Source organism: Doryrhamphus excisus, linkage group LG4 (assembly GCF_037039965.1).
Source record: "Doryrhamphus excisus strain RoL-2023G ecotype Guam linkage group LG4, RoL_Dexc_Guam_v1.1, whole genome shotgun sequence".
Lineage (NCBI taxonomy): Eukaryota > Metazoa > Chordata > Actinopteri > Syngnathiformes > Syngnathidae > Doryrhamphus > Doryrhamphus excisus.
This window is the reverse complement of record NC_136360.1, coordinates 23,945,485-23,961,955: the sequence shown is the minus strand read 5'-3', so window position 1 is coordinate 23,961,955 and position 16,471 is coordinate 23,945,485. Positions and strand designations below refer to the sequence as shown.

The window sequence follows — 16,471 nt, the reverse complement described above, 5'->3', positions numbered from 1 at the left end:
CAATGGAAGTGAACCCCCCCCCCCCCCCCCCCGTGTGTTTATCTTGGCACCTTTTAGTAAAATCCTTATCTTCCCAAGCATATTGTAGTCGGCTGTCAGGATGAGAAGCCAATAACGCGTTAAGGCGGCCATTGAGCCAGGAGGTCAATTTGTTTTAAGCCTCATCAGCTTCAGTAATTGATGGCTCACAGCGATAATGACAGCTGGGGGGGGGGGGCAGTGGGGGGGCATGCACTCTGTAACTCCTTCAAATTCCAAAATGATTTTATAGAAAACCTGCAAATGATTTCTCTTCAATCCCAATCATAACAATGTTGACTTTGCTGGTTGAATGTTTTTAAATCCTTTTTGGCGAACAAAGAATCCATGTTGTCTTTCCTTTTTGGGATCAGATCATTCTCATTCTTGGCAGCACAATCCCATGATCCTAAATGATACCGTGTGGAGATACTAACCATGAGTGGTATCAGATCATTGTCATTCTTGGCAGCACAATCCCATGATCCTAAATGATACCGTGTGGAGATACTAACCATGAGTGGTATCAGATCATTCTCATTCCATTTTACTGCCATGACTTCAACTTGGCAGCACAATCCCATGATCCTAAATGATACCGTGTGGAGATACTAACCATGAGTGTTATTCCACAGCGATATGACTCTAGTGTGTGTGTGTGTGTGTGTGTGTGTGTGTGTGTGTGCGTGTGTGTGTAATGCTGTAATGTTTTAATTCCAGCAGCAACAGAAAGGAATTTCCCCCCGGATGCTGAAGGCACTGGTCAGCCGGGGACACCCGGAGTTCTCCTCCAGCAGACAGCAAGATGCCCACGACTTCTTCTTACACATGATCAACTTGGTGGAGGTCAGTTGGACGTGACGGCCGCACGGGTACATCCCAAAAGTACATGTACACAATACACAATCACAGTACACCATCCATCCTGTGGTACCGGTCCAGTACTGGTCCAGTACTGGTCCACCTGTGCTTTGCATACACTGGTACTTCTTGTGTTATGATGCGTCCAATGGTCATTTCAGGTTACAGCGTTTCGGGTTATGACCTTCTGGGTTACAATGTTTTGGGTTACAGTTTTTCAGGTTATGATATTTCAGGTGGCAATATTTTGGCTTGTGGCATTCTGGGTTACAATGTTTTGGCTTACACCGTTTCAGTTTATGACATTTTAGGTTCTGATGATTCCAGGCTACCACGTTTTTGGTTGCAGTGTTTTAGGTTCTGGTGTTTTGGGTAGCAATGTTTTGTGTTATGATGTTTCAGGTTACGATGTTTCAGTTTATGGCGTTTCAAGTTACAACGTTTGATGTTTTGGGTTACAGCGCTAGGGGCTACAATGTTTCGGGTTATGACATTTCATGTTACAGTGTTTTAGGTTGTGGCATTTCAGGTTACAATGTTTTGCGTTATGACATTTCAGGTTACAATGTTTCAGGTTGCAGCATTTTAGGTTGTAGTGTTTCCGGTAGCAATGTTTTGCCTGATGATGTGGCAGGTTACAATGTTTCAAGTTACGGCGTTTCAGGTTATGGTATTTCAAGTTACAACGTTTGATGTTTTGGGTTACAGCGCTAGGGGTTACAATGTTTCGGGTTATGACATTTCATGTTACAGTGTTTTAGGTTGTGGCATTTCAGGTTACAATGTTTTGCGTTATGACATTTCAGGTTACAATGTTTCAGGTTGCAGCATTTTAGGTTGTAGTGTTTCCGGTAGCAATGTTTTGCGTTATGATGTGGCAGGTTACAATGTTTCAAGTTACGGCATTTCAGGTTATTGTATTTCAAGTTACAACGTTTGATGTTTTGGGTTACAGCGCTAGGGGTTACAATGTTTCGGGTTATGACATTTCATGTTACAGTGTTTTAGGTTGTGGCATTTCAGGTTACAATGTTTTGTGTTATGACATTTCAGGTTACAATGTTTCAGGTTGCAGCATTTTAGGTTGTAGTGTTTCCGGTAGCAATGTTTTGCGTTATGATGTGGCAGGTTACAATGTTTCAAGTTACGGCGTTTCAGGTTATGGTATTTCAAGTTACAACGTTTGATGTTTTGGGTTACAGCGCTAGGGGTTACAATGTTTCGGGTTATGACATTTCATGTTACAGTGTTTTAGGTTGTGGCATTTCAGGTTACAATGTTTTGCGTTATGACATTTCAGGTTACAATGTTTCAGGTTGCAGCATTTTAGGTTGTAGTGTTTCCGGTAGCAATGTTTTGCGTTATGATGTGGCAGGTTACAATGTTTCAAGTTACGGCGTTTCAGGTTATGGTATTTCAAGTTACAACGTTTGATGTTTTGGGTTACAGCGCTAGGGGCTACAATGTTTCGGGTTATGACATTTCATGTTACAGTGTTTTAGGTTGTGGCATTTCAGGTTACAATTTTTTGCGTTATGACATTTCAGGTTACAATGTTTCAGGTTGCAGCATTTTAGGTTGTAGTGTTTCCGGTAGCAATGTTTTGCCTGATGATGTGGCAGGTTACAATGTTTCAAGTTACGGCGTTTCAGGTTATGGTATTTCAAGTTACAACGTTTGACGTTTTGGGTTACAGCGCTAGGGGTTACAATGTTTCAGGTTATGACATTTCATGTTACAGTGTTTTACGTTGTGGCATTTCAGGTTACAATGTTTCAGTTTGCAGCATTTTAGGCTCTGGTGTTTCGGGAAGCAATGTTTTGTGTTATGATATGGCAGGTTACAATGTTTCAGGTTACGGCGTTTCAGGTTATGGCGTTTCAAGTTACAGCGTTTTGTGTTTTGGGTTACGGTGTTAGGGGCTACAATGTTTCGGGTTATGACATTTCATGTTAGTGTTTTAGGTTGTGGCCTGTCAGGTTGCAGCATTTTTGGTTCTGGTGTTTGGGGTAGCAATGTTTCGTGTTATGATGTGGCAGATTGGTGTTTCAGTTTATGGTGTTTCAAGTTCTAGCGCTAGGGGCTACAACGACATAAGAAAGCATACAAACTGGTGGTCTTATATCTTGGGTGGTTCTAAATGCATTGAGCCAACATCAGAAGCTAATCTAATCTAATCTAAGGAAGTGGGTGGACTTCATCCATGGACATACATAACACCAGAGTCTACTCTGCAGAGGAACAGTACCAGCTCCGAGAATCCAAGCGATGCCTTCCGCTTCCTGGTGGAGGAGCGAGTCCAGTGCTGCCAGACACGGCGGGTCCGTTACTCTCAACGGGTGGACTACTGCATCCAGTTGCCCGCCCCCATCGAGGCCGCCACCAATCGAGGTTCTTGGTTGACTCATCACTGCTCTGAGTAGATGATATTTAGATTTCATTTCAAGTCGTTCATGTTCAACCTTTCATGCAACCAGAGGAGCTTTTAGCTTACGAGGCCAAGCGGAGGGAAGCAGAAGAGAATACAAGAAGTCCTCCGGAGCCGGTCAGAGCTCGCATCCCATTCACCGCCTGCCTGCAGGCCTTCACCGAACCCGAGAATGTACCCGACTTCTGGAGCTCGGCTCTGCAGGCCAAGTCGGCGGGAGTCAAGTGAGTATAAGTACATATAACATAACAACATACAACATATAACATAACTACATACGTATAACATAACTACATATAACATAACTACATATAACATAACTACATATAACATAACTACATATAACATAACTACATATAACATAACTACATACGTATAACATAACAACATATAACATAACTACATATAACATAACTACATATAACATAACTACATATAACATAACTACATATAACATAACTACGTATAACATAACTACGTATAACATAACTACGTATAACATAACTACGTATAACATAACTACGTATAACATAACTACGTATAACATAACTACATACGTATAACATAACTACATACGTATAACATAACTACATACGTATAACATAACTACATACGTATAACATAACTACGTATAACATACGTATAACATAACAACATATAACATAACTACATATAACATAACTACATATAACATAACTACATACGTATAACATAACTACATATAACATAACTACATATAACATAACTACATACGTATAACATAACTACATATAACATAACTACATATAACATAACTACATACGTAAAACATAACAACATATAACATAACTACATATAACATAACAACATATAACGGCTATGGCGTTTGTGTCCATTCATCCAATGTCTCGGTGTCTCAGGACGTCCCGCTTCGCCTCCTTCCCGGAGTATCTGGTGGTCCAAATAAAGAAATTCACCTTTGGAGTTGACTGGGTGCCCAAGAAACTCGGTAAGGACCTTTCTCTCTGTGACGACCACAACCTCCATGCTTCATCTGGCAAAAGATATGAAATATGTTGATCAGTGATTTCCATGACGGCAGCTAAGAGGTACAAACCAGGACGTGTTGACTCATTTAGGTTCCTGTGTGAAACATCCAACAGGGGGCAGCAGTGAGCTTTGCTGCTGGAGGCCCAGCTCAGGTTTAAATGCAGGCTTCAGTGGTTCAGTGGAAATGAGCAGCATGTGTTGTGTGTGCTCGGTTTAAGGACAGGACACATAGGTGCCTTGGTTAAGGTCATGAATCCCTTCCAGAAAGTCCGACTCTAACCGAAGCTAATTTTCTCATAGAAAATCATTTTAATAGACAATAATTAGAGTTTTACATCAGATGAAGCAAAAATGTGATTTTAGTTTTGTTGAAGAACCAAAGTGGGCGGTGCTGACATGTGCTATATTTAACATGCTACGCTAACATTGAATGCTTGGAAGCAGAAATGAGTGTTCCGGATGTAAAATGAGACCACAGAGCGTCACCTTCCATGTGCCGCCTGGTCGATAGACCGTTTACTCGTGAACCGGAGGAGATGTGGATGCACGGAGGCGTGTCTACTGCCGCCGCTGACGGAGACATTCCCGTCATATTTCCCGTCATATTTCCCGTCATATTTCCAGTCTTCTCTTTAGGGCGTAAAATTGGGAGGTCTTGCAGCCTTGTCTTGGTCATGTTTTTCACTACAGCTCTGATATAAACAAACGCTGTTGTCCTAAAATGGCGCCCACGGCCCATAATGCATTGTACAAGTAGCGAGATTTCATTTTGTGCGCGTGATCCAAGATGGCAGGCGTAAACAACCCATATGCTAAATAACACAAGTCAAGGAAAAGCCTTATCCAAAACTTTCAACTTCGGTTGTTAACCGAGGCGGATGTTAACCGAGGTCACACTGTATATCTACAAATGTTTTGCAATTTGTCCGTAGATTTGGCCATAGATGTTCCAGACTTCCTTGATCTGAGTCGGCTGCGGGCCACGGGACTACAGGCGGGAGAAGAGGAACTCCCTGACCTCATGCCGCCCATCGTGCTGCCTGAGGACACCAGAGGTACTCACACACACACACACACACACACACACACACAGCTGTCCTATCTCGTCTTTGAGCACGAGGTGACAGACAAAACGTCTGGTAAGAGTACCTGAGCGATAGATTCAATGTCTTTAAACTATGTCTTAAACTACACACTCTCACATATTTGTCTGCAGCGTTTTTCTGTCCTTGTTAGACCCAGTTTGTGCTGCTCTCTGAAGGGAGTAGTTAACAGCATGGTAGATTTTTAGATGTCTTTTCTAATCATCTATTAGCCTTATAAAATGATGAAGTTGGATTAGCAGCCATAGCAGGAGATTGATGCAGAGGACTGACAGTTGTTGATAGTAGGCCTCTATGCAAAAATATACATCCTTCTTTCAAAATCATATCATTCATTTTAGTTGTTTGGGAAATGCAGGAAAAATAGTTTTTCTTTGGAAAACAAAGAAATTTGCAAGCGATCCCAAACTTTTGAGCAGGAGTGTATATTTGAAGAACCCCCCCCCCCCCCCCCAACAGTTTTTGTTTTTGTTTTGGTTTTAGTAATTGTATTTTTAGAATGCAGCCCACTTTGGCCGCCCCTCGGTGGGATAAACATAGAGTTTGTTTGAAATACCTACTGCGTGTGGCAGGATCCAATTATTTGTGAGATTCCCCAATGATGGTATTTTCCTCAAAGCCACTTGCAGGATGCTTGCCTGCAATCTCCAGGGAAAATATGGCCAAGTTGTACTTCAAACCGGTGGGAATGATTTGGCAAGGGAGGGAATTATGTTGCACGCGGCTGACTGATGTCATCCTCTACTCCTCTTCTATGATTTCAATGATGTCTTCCCCATCAGCTGCTTATTAACACCAACATAAATATTTTCCGCAGCTCAAAGCCTGAACATTCCAAAAGTGGTGTTTTGTGTATGGAATCATGTGACGGGCTTGCTGCAAAAGCAAAAGCAAAAGCAAACATGAAAGCCAGACGTTTGTCTAGTATTTGTTTAGCTGCGGGTGCAACTTGAAGGTACAACTTCTCCATCTCTGACAGCAGATCAGCAGGGTGGATTTCTAAATGCTGCAAATGCCATCTTGCAGGGTTGAAAACCGTGTTTTGGGTTACAGCTTTTCAGGTTATGACATTTCAGGTTACGGCATTTTGTAGAAGCTGGTGTTGGGATTATTGTGTGTGTTGTGGGATCGTTCAATCCTGCGATAAAAAAGCCAGCTCGCTCCTAGCATGAATCATACATCATACATAATTAGGTACATTAGTACATGCAACGGTACTAATACATTGGAATGTTTATGGTTTTCATGTTCCAGGATACAGCGTTTTGGATAATAATATTTCAGGGGACAACGTTTTGTGTTAGACAAGTTACGATGTTTTGGGTTACGGCATTTCAGGTTATGGTGTTTCAGGTTATGACATTCTGTGTTACAGTGTTTCGGGTTGCGGCATTTCAGGTTATGACGTTTGGGATTACAGTGTTTTGGGTTATGGCATTCCAGGGCACAACATTTTGTGTTATACAAGTTACAATGTTTTGGGTTTTGGCATTTCAGGTTATGACATTCCGGGTTACAGTCTTTTGGATTGTGACGTTTCAGGGAACAACATTTTGTGTTAGACAAGTTAGGATGTTTTGGCATTTCAGGTTATAACATTCCGGGTTACAGTGTTTTGGGTTGTGGTATTTCAGGCTATGGTGTTTCAGGTTATGACATTCCTGGTTACAGTGTTTTGGGTTGTGGTATTTCAGGCTATGGTGTTTCAGGTTATGACATTCCTGGTTACAGTGTTTCGGGTTGCGGCATTTCAGAGGACAACGTTTTGTGTTAGACAAGTTACGATGTTTTGGGTTACGGCATTTCAGGTTATGGTGTTTCAGGTTATGACATTCTGTGTTACAGTGTTTCGGGTTGCGGCATTTCAGGTTATGACATTCGGGATTACAGTGTTTCGGGTTATGGCATTCCAGGGCACAACATTTTGTGTTATACAAGTTACAATGTTTTGGGTTTTGGCATTTCAGGTTATGACATTCCGGGTTACAGTCTTTTGGATTGTGACGTTTCAGGGGACAACATTTTGTGTTAGACAAGTTAGGATGTTTTGGCATTTCAGGTTATAACATTCCGGGTTACAGTGTTTTGGGTTGTGGTATTTCAGGCTATGGTGTTTCAGGTTATGACATTCCTGGTTACAGTGTTTCGGGTTGCGGCATTTCAGAGGACAGCGTTTTGTGTTAGACAAGTTACGATGTTTTGGGTTACGGCATTTCAGGTTATGGTGTTTCAGTTTATGACATTCCGGGTTACAGTGTTACGGGTTGCGGCATTTCAGAGGACAGCGTTTTGTGTTAGACAAGTTATGATGTTTTGGGTTACGGTATTTCAGGTTATGACATTCCGGGTTGGGGCATTTCAGGCTATGGTGCTTCGGGTTATGGCATTTCAGGCTATGGTGGTTTGGGTTATGGCATTCCAGGATATAATGTTTTGGGTTACGGTATTTCAGGTTATGACATTCCGGGTTGGGGCATTTCAGGCTATGGTGCTTCGGGTTATGGCATTTCAGGCTATGGTGCTTCGGGTTATGGCATTTCAGGCTATGGTGCTTCGGGTTATGGCATTTCAGGCTATGGTGCTTCGGGTTATGGCATTTCAGGCTATGGTGCTTCGGGTTATGGCATTTCAGGCTATGGTGCTTCGGGTTATGGCATTCCAGGATATAATGTTTTGGGTTGAGGCATTTCAGGTTATGACGTTCGGGTTACAGTGTTTCAGGTTATGTTTGTTTGGGTTTACGGTGTTTCAGGTTACATGGTTACATGGTTACATTGTGGTTGAATGACGGTATTTACGGTGGCGGCTAATATGAGCCAAGCTGGTTCATGGACCGGAGGCTTTGCATGTGCATTTATGCCAAGCATGCATGAGCGCATGGAATATATAGAATATATAGAATATATAGAATAAAGATATTTTAATGAAAGCCGTGTGTGATTCATCCCATTGTCCTTTTTTCCCAGATAACTCCATGAGCTCCTTAGATTGTGAGTATTTCCTCATCAACACCATAATGACACATACAAGTAGCTAAAGCTAATGCACGCATGCACGGATGCAGGGATGCATGGATGCACGGATGCATGGATGCATGGATGCAGGTGCCGCACGCTTTCTTGTTTGCACTCGGTAATGGTGCTGCCATGAAGACCCGTCCCCCAGGGCGGCCTGTCTTCCGGTCTCTTTGCTTAATGAGGCCCAAAGAGAGAGAGGATGAGTGGGGATGAGTACTCGTACTACTCGTACTTCTTCATGCTCCTTCTCTTTTGGGTCCCCAGCTCCAGAAATAGACGAGGCGGCAGTGATGCAGCTGGCAGAGATGGGCTTCCCGCTGGAGGCCTGCAGGAAGGCGGTCTACTACACCGGCAACATGGGCCCGGAGATGGCCTTCAACTGGATCATAGCCCACATGGAGGAGCCCGGTAAGGAACGGCACAGCGCCAAAACTTGGGAATGAATGGAAACTTGATAAAAGAAATATGAACTAGGGCGGGGGGGGGCAAACTTGTGAGTGACTTTCTTCTTCTTCTTGTTTTTATTGGAATATCATTTCCCTAATATTATACATTCTTCCTAACCTGATTTTCTTTGTTTCTCATATTACAAATACCATTTTTTAACTTTCACATTTCAACTCTGTTACTAAAATGACATTTTATATCCCTAATATTATGACTTTATTTTAGAAAAATTGCAACTTCTTTTCTAGTTAGAATGCCCTTTTTTGTCATAATATTTTGGCTTTATTCTTGTAAAATGTCAGCGTTTTTTTTCTTCTTTATGCTGTTTTTTTTTTAAATTTTCCATCAATTTCAACTTTCTTGTAAATGTTCTTTTTTTAATTATGCCTGATGATATTTTAACTTCATTCTCCTAACATTTCATTTCATTGACTTTTCCAGAAATTCCACTCTTCAATTGTGGCGTTGCGTCATCACCTCTCGCGCCCAAAAGCGTAAAAGACGTTCATTAAACAAATAATTAAAAAAAGAAGTTAAAAAATGACAACTTTATTTTGTTTCTAATAATGTTATGACTGGCAACTCTATGCTGCTAAAATTAATTTTCCCTCATATTATTCCCACTTTATTCGAGTAAAATTGCAACTTTTTATCTCTTAATATTTTGACTTTATTTGAGTAAAATGACAGCATTCGCCCCCCCCACTTCTGCCATTTGTTTCGTGCATATTTACATTTTCTTCTTGTAGTTATGATTTTATTTCCATGATATTTTGACTTTATTCTCATGACATTATAATTCATGTGTTATAATATGTCAAATGTTGGCTTTTTTACCGAAAACCGATATGCCGATATTGTGCGATACCGATATCAGACGATACCTATAACGACATTTGTAACATGACATATGAATACATATGCATTTTTTCAATATCGGTTTTCATGATGGGGGAAAAAAATCTGATACCGATATCTATTATTATTTTTATTATCATTTTATGCCGATATTGTCCAACTCTGAATTCCAGTAACATTTTCTTGTACTTGTTAGATCTCAGCTGTTTCTGTAAATATTTAGACATTATTCCTGTAAATGTACCTCACATTTTCACATTTTTGGTGATGTTTTTTTTATTTTCTTGTTGTATTATACTTGTAGAAAAACGGAAAATGGCCCCGGGGCCGCACTGTTGGTTCAATGATGCTAGGAACCTTCAGCCAATCCGTGTTTCCTTCTGTGTTGGGCTGATTATGAAGCGACTCCAGAGGTTGATGTCTAAATGTCAGCCTCGCTCTTTTATCTGCAAAATACCGTCACCACAAATCTGCGGCCGGTGTGTCGCCTCCTCGTCCTCCTCGTCCTCCTCGTCCTCCTCGTCCTCCTCGTCCTCCTGCAGACACGAAGAGGCACCCACATATTGGAAATTCATTCATTCATTCATTTTCTAACGCTTATCCTCACCAGGGTCGAAGTCGGGGCTCCATCAGAAGTTGAGTGTAAAGAATGAGAAGCATTTAAGTCCACTGGTGTATTTGCACCTCTCATATGATGCTGCTCAACAGCACGTCGGCTGCCAATGAAAAGGAGGAAGACAAGGAGGAGATAAAGTAGTGAAGTAGTTTGCCTTTTCCTTTACGCCAGGAGGATGAATGAAGGCGTTTATGGGTAATTCCAAACATGGAGTCTTTGCTTCTTAAGCCTCACAAGCAGGAAAAAAAACATCAATAATTCAATAATTCACGTTTCTTCTTCTAGTCATCTCTCTTCTTATTTATTTCACCTTCTACCAGACTTTGCCGAACCTCTCCATCTTCCCTCCATGCTGGACCCGGGCCCCTCCACCAGCCACGGCCCCCCAGGGGCCTCCCCCTCGGACAACTCGCCCCCTGAGGAGAGCATCGCCATCCTCACCTCCATGGGTTTCCCACGCGCTCACAGCATCCAGGCCCTCAACGCCACGGTCGGTCCCACAAATATAAGACACATCTGGGGGAAATCTTTTTCTTTTATTTTTAAATAATTATTAAATAATCATACAATACAAATATTAATAATCATTTGAATATAATTTATATCTTTTTTCAATATTTATTCAATAGTGAAAATAATATTTAAATAATAAAGTATATTTATATACAATTTAAATCATTACAAATAAATCGAATACAAAATATAATAAATATTTTTAAATATTATTTAGAAAATATCAAATAATATTAAAAATAACTATTATACAATAAAGTATAATAAATAAAATATACAATTAAATATTTAAAAATAATATAAGTTTCATAACATAGTAAAGTATAATTCAAAAAAAGGTCAATATTGAGGTCATATTCAAATTAGCATCATAACTCTTCTGTTGTTTTGCTAACTTGCTAACATCCTTTGAGACTCTACCCCCCCCCCCCCCCCCCCCCCAAGTCGGTGTCTGTGTCACAGGTGGTGTGTGTGTGTGACAAGAAGAAAAGCTCTGATTACACAGCGGAGCCCGCTTATGTCGACATCCCGTTTATGTGGACCAACTCATCAAGTCCTCGTTTGCCGTGTTCTTCTTCTTATGAAACGGTGCCGCGTACAAGGTTGAAAATAAAATGCCCCCCCGGGTATAAGATGGCCTTACTTTAAGGGAAAAATACTGCCTAATATTGTATGTAGTATATAGTATATATACAGTATAGTATTCTTCCACGTGTTGTTTCCAGATTTAGACGGGAATCCAAAGCTTCTGTTGTTTTGAAGGCCAAAAACCACATCCTGTTTCTAATGAACGTGAAGCTGAAGTTCTTATTTTTAGCTACTTTTTACAACCTCGGTGACCCGACCGCGAGAGCCGGAATGAGCCCCCCGCAATACCCCCCCCCCCGTCCCCCGTCCCATCCCCCGTGGGTTCCTGTTGTGGATGCACATTCCCCAGGAATCACACCTCTATTCTGGACGGACGGACGGCTTCCGCTGCTGATGGAATGAAAACATTTCTTGTGCTGGCTAATCCTTCCTTCTGTTAGCTGCTGCGCTAACATCAGGTTAATACTGCCCTGCTCTTATTTTGCACTGAACAGGAAGTAGGAAGTTGGGATGTCCGATAATTATCGGTCCCATATCAGCATCGGATATCTGTATCTGATTTTTTTTCCTGAACATATCAATGATCTCTGATATCTGTATGGGAAATTGTGAGACAATATGGAAATATGGCTTTATGGCAAAAAAGCCAACAAGAATAAAGTCATAATATTAACATGAAACCATTTTTCTCATAATCTTATGACAAAAAACAACAGCATAAATGGACTTTATTTAATGATAATAAAGTCCAAATATTAGAAGAATAAAGTCATAATATTAAGATGAAACCATTTTTTATATATTTTATATTTTGATATTAATATTAAGATTAAATAAAGTCATAATATTATAAGTAAAATGGTTTAATCATAAAATGAACTGTTTTGGAATGTGCCAAGGGCCAATAAAACATCAGTCATGGGCCACGGATGGCCCTTGGGCAGCACTTTGGAGACCCCTGACTATACATGGACCATTTTTAGCATTAAGAAAAAACTTGATGAGTTTGTCCTCATACACGGCGTATGGATGGATGGATGGATGGATGGATGGATGGATAGATAGATAGATGGATGGTTGGATAGTTGGGTGGATGGATGGATGGATGGATGGATGGATGGTTGGATAGTTGGATGGATGGATGGATGGATGGATGGATGGATGGATAGATAGTTGGGTGGATGGATGGATAGATGGATGGATGGATGGTTGGATAGTTGGATGGATGGATGGATGGATGGATGGATGGATAGATGGATGGATGGATAGATAGTTGGGTGGATGGATGGATAGATGGATGGATGGATGGATGGATAGAGAGATAGAGAAATATCAGCGTAATCCCGATTGAAGTAATCCCAAGGTTTTGTCTGACAGAACAACAATCTGGAGCGAGCGCTAGACTGGATCTTCTCCCACCCGGAGGAGGAAGAAAGCGATGTCGTTTCCAACATGGCTGACACGGAGCCCAATGACAACGCTTTCTCCAACGGCGACTCGTACACCGACTCCATGCTGTCCCCGGACCGGGACACGTCGGGACCACGGGTCAAAGACGGACCAGGACGTGAGTCATCATTATTATTATTATTATTATTATTAGGGCTGAGCCATAAATATCGGACTGACATGAGGGAATTATGACATCATCCCAATAAATCCCATAATATCAAAAGTAGCTCTGATAACTGATAACTCTGCTTTAGTCGGAACTCCCCTACAGCTCACAACGCCACGGTCATGTAGTTATTATTCCTGCATATGTAGTTATTATTCCTGCATATGTAGTTATTATTCCTGCATATGTAGTTATTATCCCTGCATATGTAGTTATTATTCCCGCATATGTAGTTATTATTCCTGCATATGTAGTTATTATTCCCGCACATGTAGTTCTTATTCCCGCATATGTAGTTATTATTAGGGGACTCGACTTGCGGTCTGGCGAATGGGATCGCTCCAACACTACGGGAGTTTGGTGGACCGGCAGGGAAGCAACACTCGCCCTCGCTTCCAAACACCCTCAGCAGGCGTTTGCAGGCTCTGATATGAAATTTCATAGCTGGCACGCTGTCCACACGACTAATGAGGAAATAGCGTGTGGGTCACCGATGCTTACGTCCACATTAGTTGTGCTTTTTACAAACTATTTGAGCAACTAAAAGGAGCATAAAAACACAAGCAGATGATATTGAAATGATTTGCAATATTCATTTATTGAATGCCAAGAGGTTATTTATATTTATCTCCGCTTTGCCATGTACAGTAGGTGAAAAAACATACTAATCTATCTTTTTTAATATTTCTTTTTATTAGCTCTTTTTTTTTTAGAATTTTTGCTGTTTTTTTCATTTTCCAAATATTTTAACTTTCTTGTAAAATAATTTTTTTAAATATATTTTGATTGTAACATAACTTTTTCCAAAAATTACAACTTTATTTTGTTTTGTTTGTTTCTCATAATATTATTATTGTATATATTATATATTATTATAATAATGCTAATGATATATTAATATATATAATATTATATATATATATATATATACCATTTTGATGTTAGATCTCAACTTTTTCCTGTTAATATTTTGATGTTATTTCTCTAAAATTACATTTTTTTTCATTCATACTAGTTTTTCAATTTTTTAAATTTTTTTACTTTCTTCTTGTTAATGTTCTTCTCATAATTCTGACTAACCTAATTTTCCAAACATTCCAACTTTATTTTGTTTTGTTTGTTTCTCTTAATATTATTATTGTATACATTATATATTATTATAATAATGATAAGGCTAATTTTATATTATATTATTTCTTTTTACAATTTTGACGTTAGATCTCAACTTTTTCCTGTTAATATTTTCATGTTATCTCTGTAAAATTAATTTTTTTTCATTCATGTTGTTTTTTTGACTTTCTTCTCATAATTGTGACTAGCCTAATTTTCCACAAACGAAACCAACTTTATTCACTACTTTAATAAAAAGTCATGAATAAAAGGACTTAATAAAAATAACATCTTTTAGCAGCACTATGCTATTAAAGTAAAAAAAAAATCACATTATTTTTCCACATAAAAAGCTGACGTTTTTGACTAGATGACCACTTTTTCCTGTTAATATTTTCATGGCTTAAAATTGCTCGGAAGCGGAATCAAACACTTTGCCGGGATTGGGCGTTGGGGGTTCTAAAAACGTCTCGCTCCGTCTGAGGTGTCGAAGGAGTTACGAAACAAAAACGTCCAAAGATGATTGGATGACGGGAACACCCATCCAGACTGGGGGATGTTTTGGGGGGGGGTCGGTTTTCCAGCTCTGATTGTAAAAGATGGTGTTGGCTGTTGGCCCCCCCAGGGTACGAGCTGTTTGCTGTCATCAGCCACATGGGGGCGTCCACCATGTCCGGACATTACGTCTGCCACATCAAGAAGGAAGGAAGGTAAGACGCCAAACGTTGTTGGTCGGTTGGCTCTTTGTCTCCCGCCATCTTTCGTCTTTTCATTGCTGCTTTTATCTTCCTTTTATCTTCTTGTTGGTTTATTCGTTGGAATATGGAATATTATTCTCTCTGTCTCTCTGCTGAAGGAACAAACGGGGACTTGGCGGTCTTTCAAAGAATCCATGAAAAACCTGCAGTCATAAAAAGTCAACATAATATCCATTTATTTCTTTGTGCAGACATTCTTTATTTCTAAAAGTATCAAATATATCATCAGTGGGTGATGCTACTCACTCTACTGATTGAGAAGAAAAAAAACAAAATAAAGCAATATTTGGAAAAATTATTATTTTGGGAATATAGTCATAATTACGAGGAAAAAATTAACAAGCTGAAGTTAAAGTTGGAAAATAACAAAATGGCAAAATCAGCTGCAATTTTGTGACAATAAACTAAACATATTGAGAGAAAAAAAGTCCTATTATTATAACGTGAGAAAAAGTGGGATAATATAGTCATAATTAAGAGAAAGAAAATGACAAGAAAACAGTTGAAATTGTTGGAAAATGAAAAAAAACATCAGATGTCGTTTCGTGAGAACAACATCAAAATATGAAGAAAAAATTTTAGTAATCTAACAGGAAAAAGTTGTAACTTTGTGAGAATCATGTTGTACTATTATAATGAAAAAATAATAATTATATATAATTATAATCATAATAAATAGAATTATTTTTATTATAATATAATTTATTATGAATTATGTATAATAATTATAAATAGTAATAATAATAATAATTTTAATAATTATTATAATTATTTTTTCATTAAAAAGGGAAAATCCAGGAATAGTGAAGACAAAATAAAAAATGTCTATTTTTTCCACACCAAATATTCCATAAATGTTCCTGAATAACATGCTGGAATTGCCCCCCCCTGCAGGTGGGTGATCTACAACGACCACAAGGTGTGTTTATCAGAAAGACCCCCAAAGGACTTGGGCTACATCTACTTTTACCATCGACTGTCCAGCAGTTAAACCCATAGGTACCCCCCCCCCCCCCCCCCCCCCATGAACCACTGTCTTTTCACCTGGGAGACTTGCTCCCCAAAAGATGCCCCCCCCCCGAGTCCACCATCTGCCTGCCTTACCCAGGAGGTCAGTGAGGAGCAACTTTGGTCACGAAGGAAAGCCATGTGCTTTATTTCGCTCTTTGTGTGTGCGTGTGTGTGTGTGCGTGTGCGAGAGGGACGTGTGCAATTTCTGGCGTGTTGTGCCCGCAAAGCGATTGAACATATCTCATACCTCTGGTGATGCCTTCAGGTACATTTTTGTAAGTGTAAGTAGGGAATCCGTCAGCGAGCACATAATACAACTGCTTTTTGACATTTTATTTCCCATAACAAGGATTTTTTCTCCTCTTTTTGGGAAATAAAAAAATAAATAGAAGTCAAAATGAAATGGAAATAATAGTACTAAATATTTTGACTTGAAAAAAAGTCATGAATGTAGTACATTTCCGCAGCTTTTATTTTGGGGGCTCGGCCCTGACCC

General features: G+C 39.7%; 1 protein-coding gene across 4 annotated transcripts in view; it reads left to right on the top strand.

Annotated features, from left to right (window-relative positions):
- Window positions 1-15,999, top strand: part of usp13 (ubiquitin specific peptidase 13) — a 29,115-nt gene extending 13,116 nt beyond the window's left edge. For 3 of the 4 annotated variants that reach the window (XM_078790422.1, XM_078790421.1, XM_078790424.1), the window contains 11 exons: window positions 739-864; window positions 3,117-3,270; window positions 3,357-3,531; window positions 4,207-4,295; window positions 5,269-5,391; window positions 8,406-8,429; window positions 8,721-8,864; window positions 10,698-10,867; window positions 12,856-13,045; window positions 14,832-14,916; window positions 15,859-15,999. In XM_078790422.1, the coding sequence (XP_078646548.1) occupies window positions 739-864; window positions 3,117-3,270; window positions 3,357-3,531; window positions 4,207-4,295; window positions 5,269-5,391; window positions 8,406-8,429; window positions 8,721-8,864; window positions 10,698-10,867; window positions 12,856-13,045; window positions 14,832-14,916; window positions 15,859-15,955 (1,377 nt within the window). In that variant the 3' untranslated portion in view covers window positions 15,956-15,999. The remainder of the gene's footprint in view (window positions 1-738; window positions 865-3,116; window positions 3,271-3,356; window positions 3,532-4,206; window positions 4,296-5,268; window positions 5,392-8,405; window positions 8,430-8,720; window positions 8,865-10,697; window positions 10,868-12,855; window positions 13,046-14,831; window positions 14,917-15,858) is intronic. The other variant, XM_078790423.1, reaches the window with a different exon arrangement.
- Window positions 16,000-16,471: the final 472 nt, after the last annotated feature.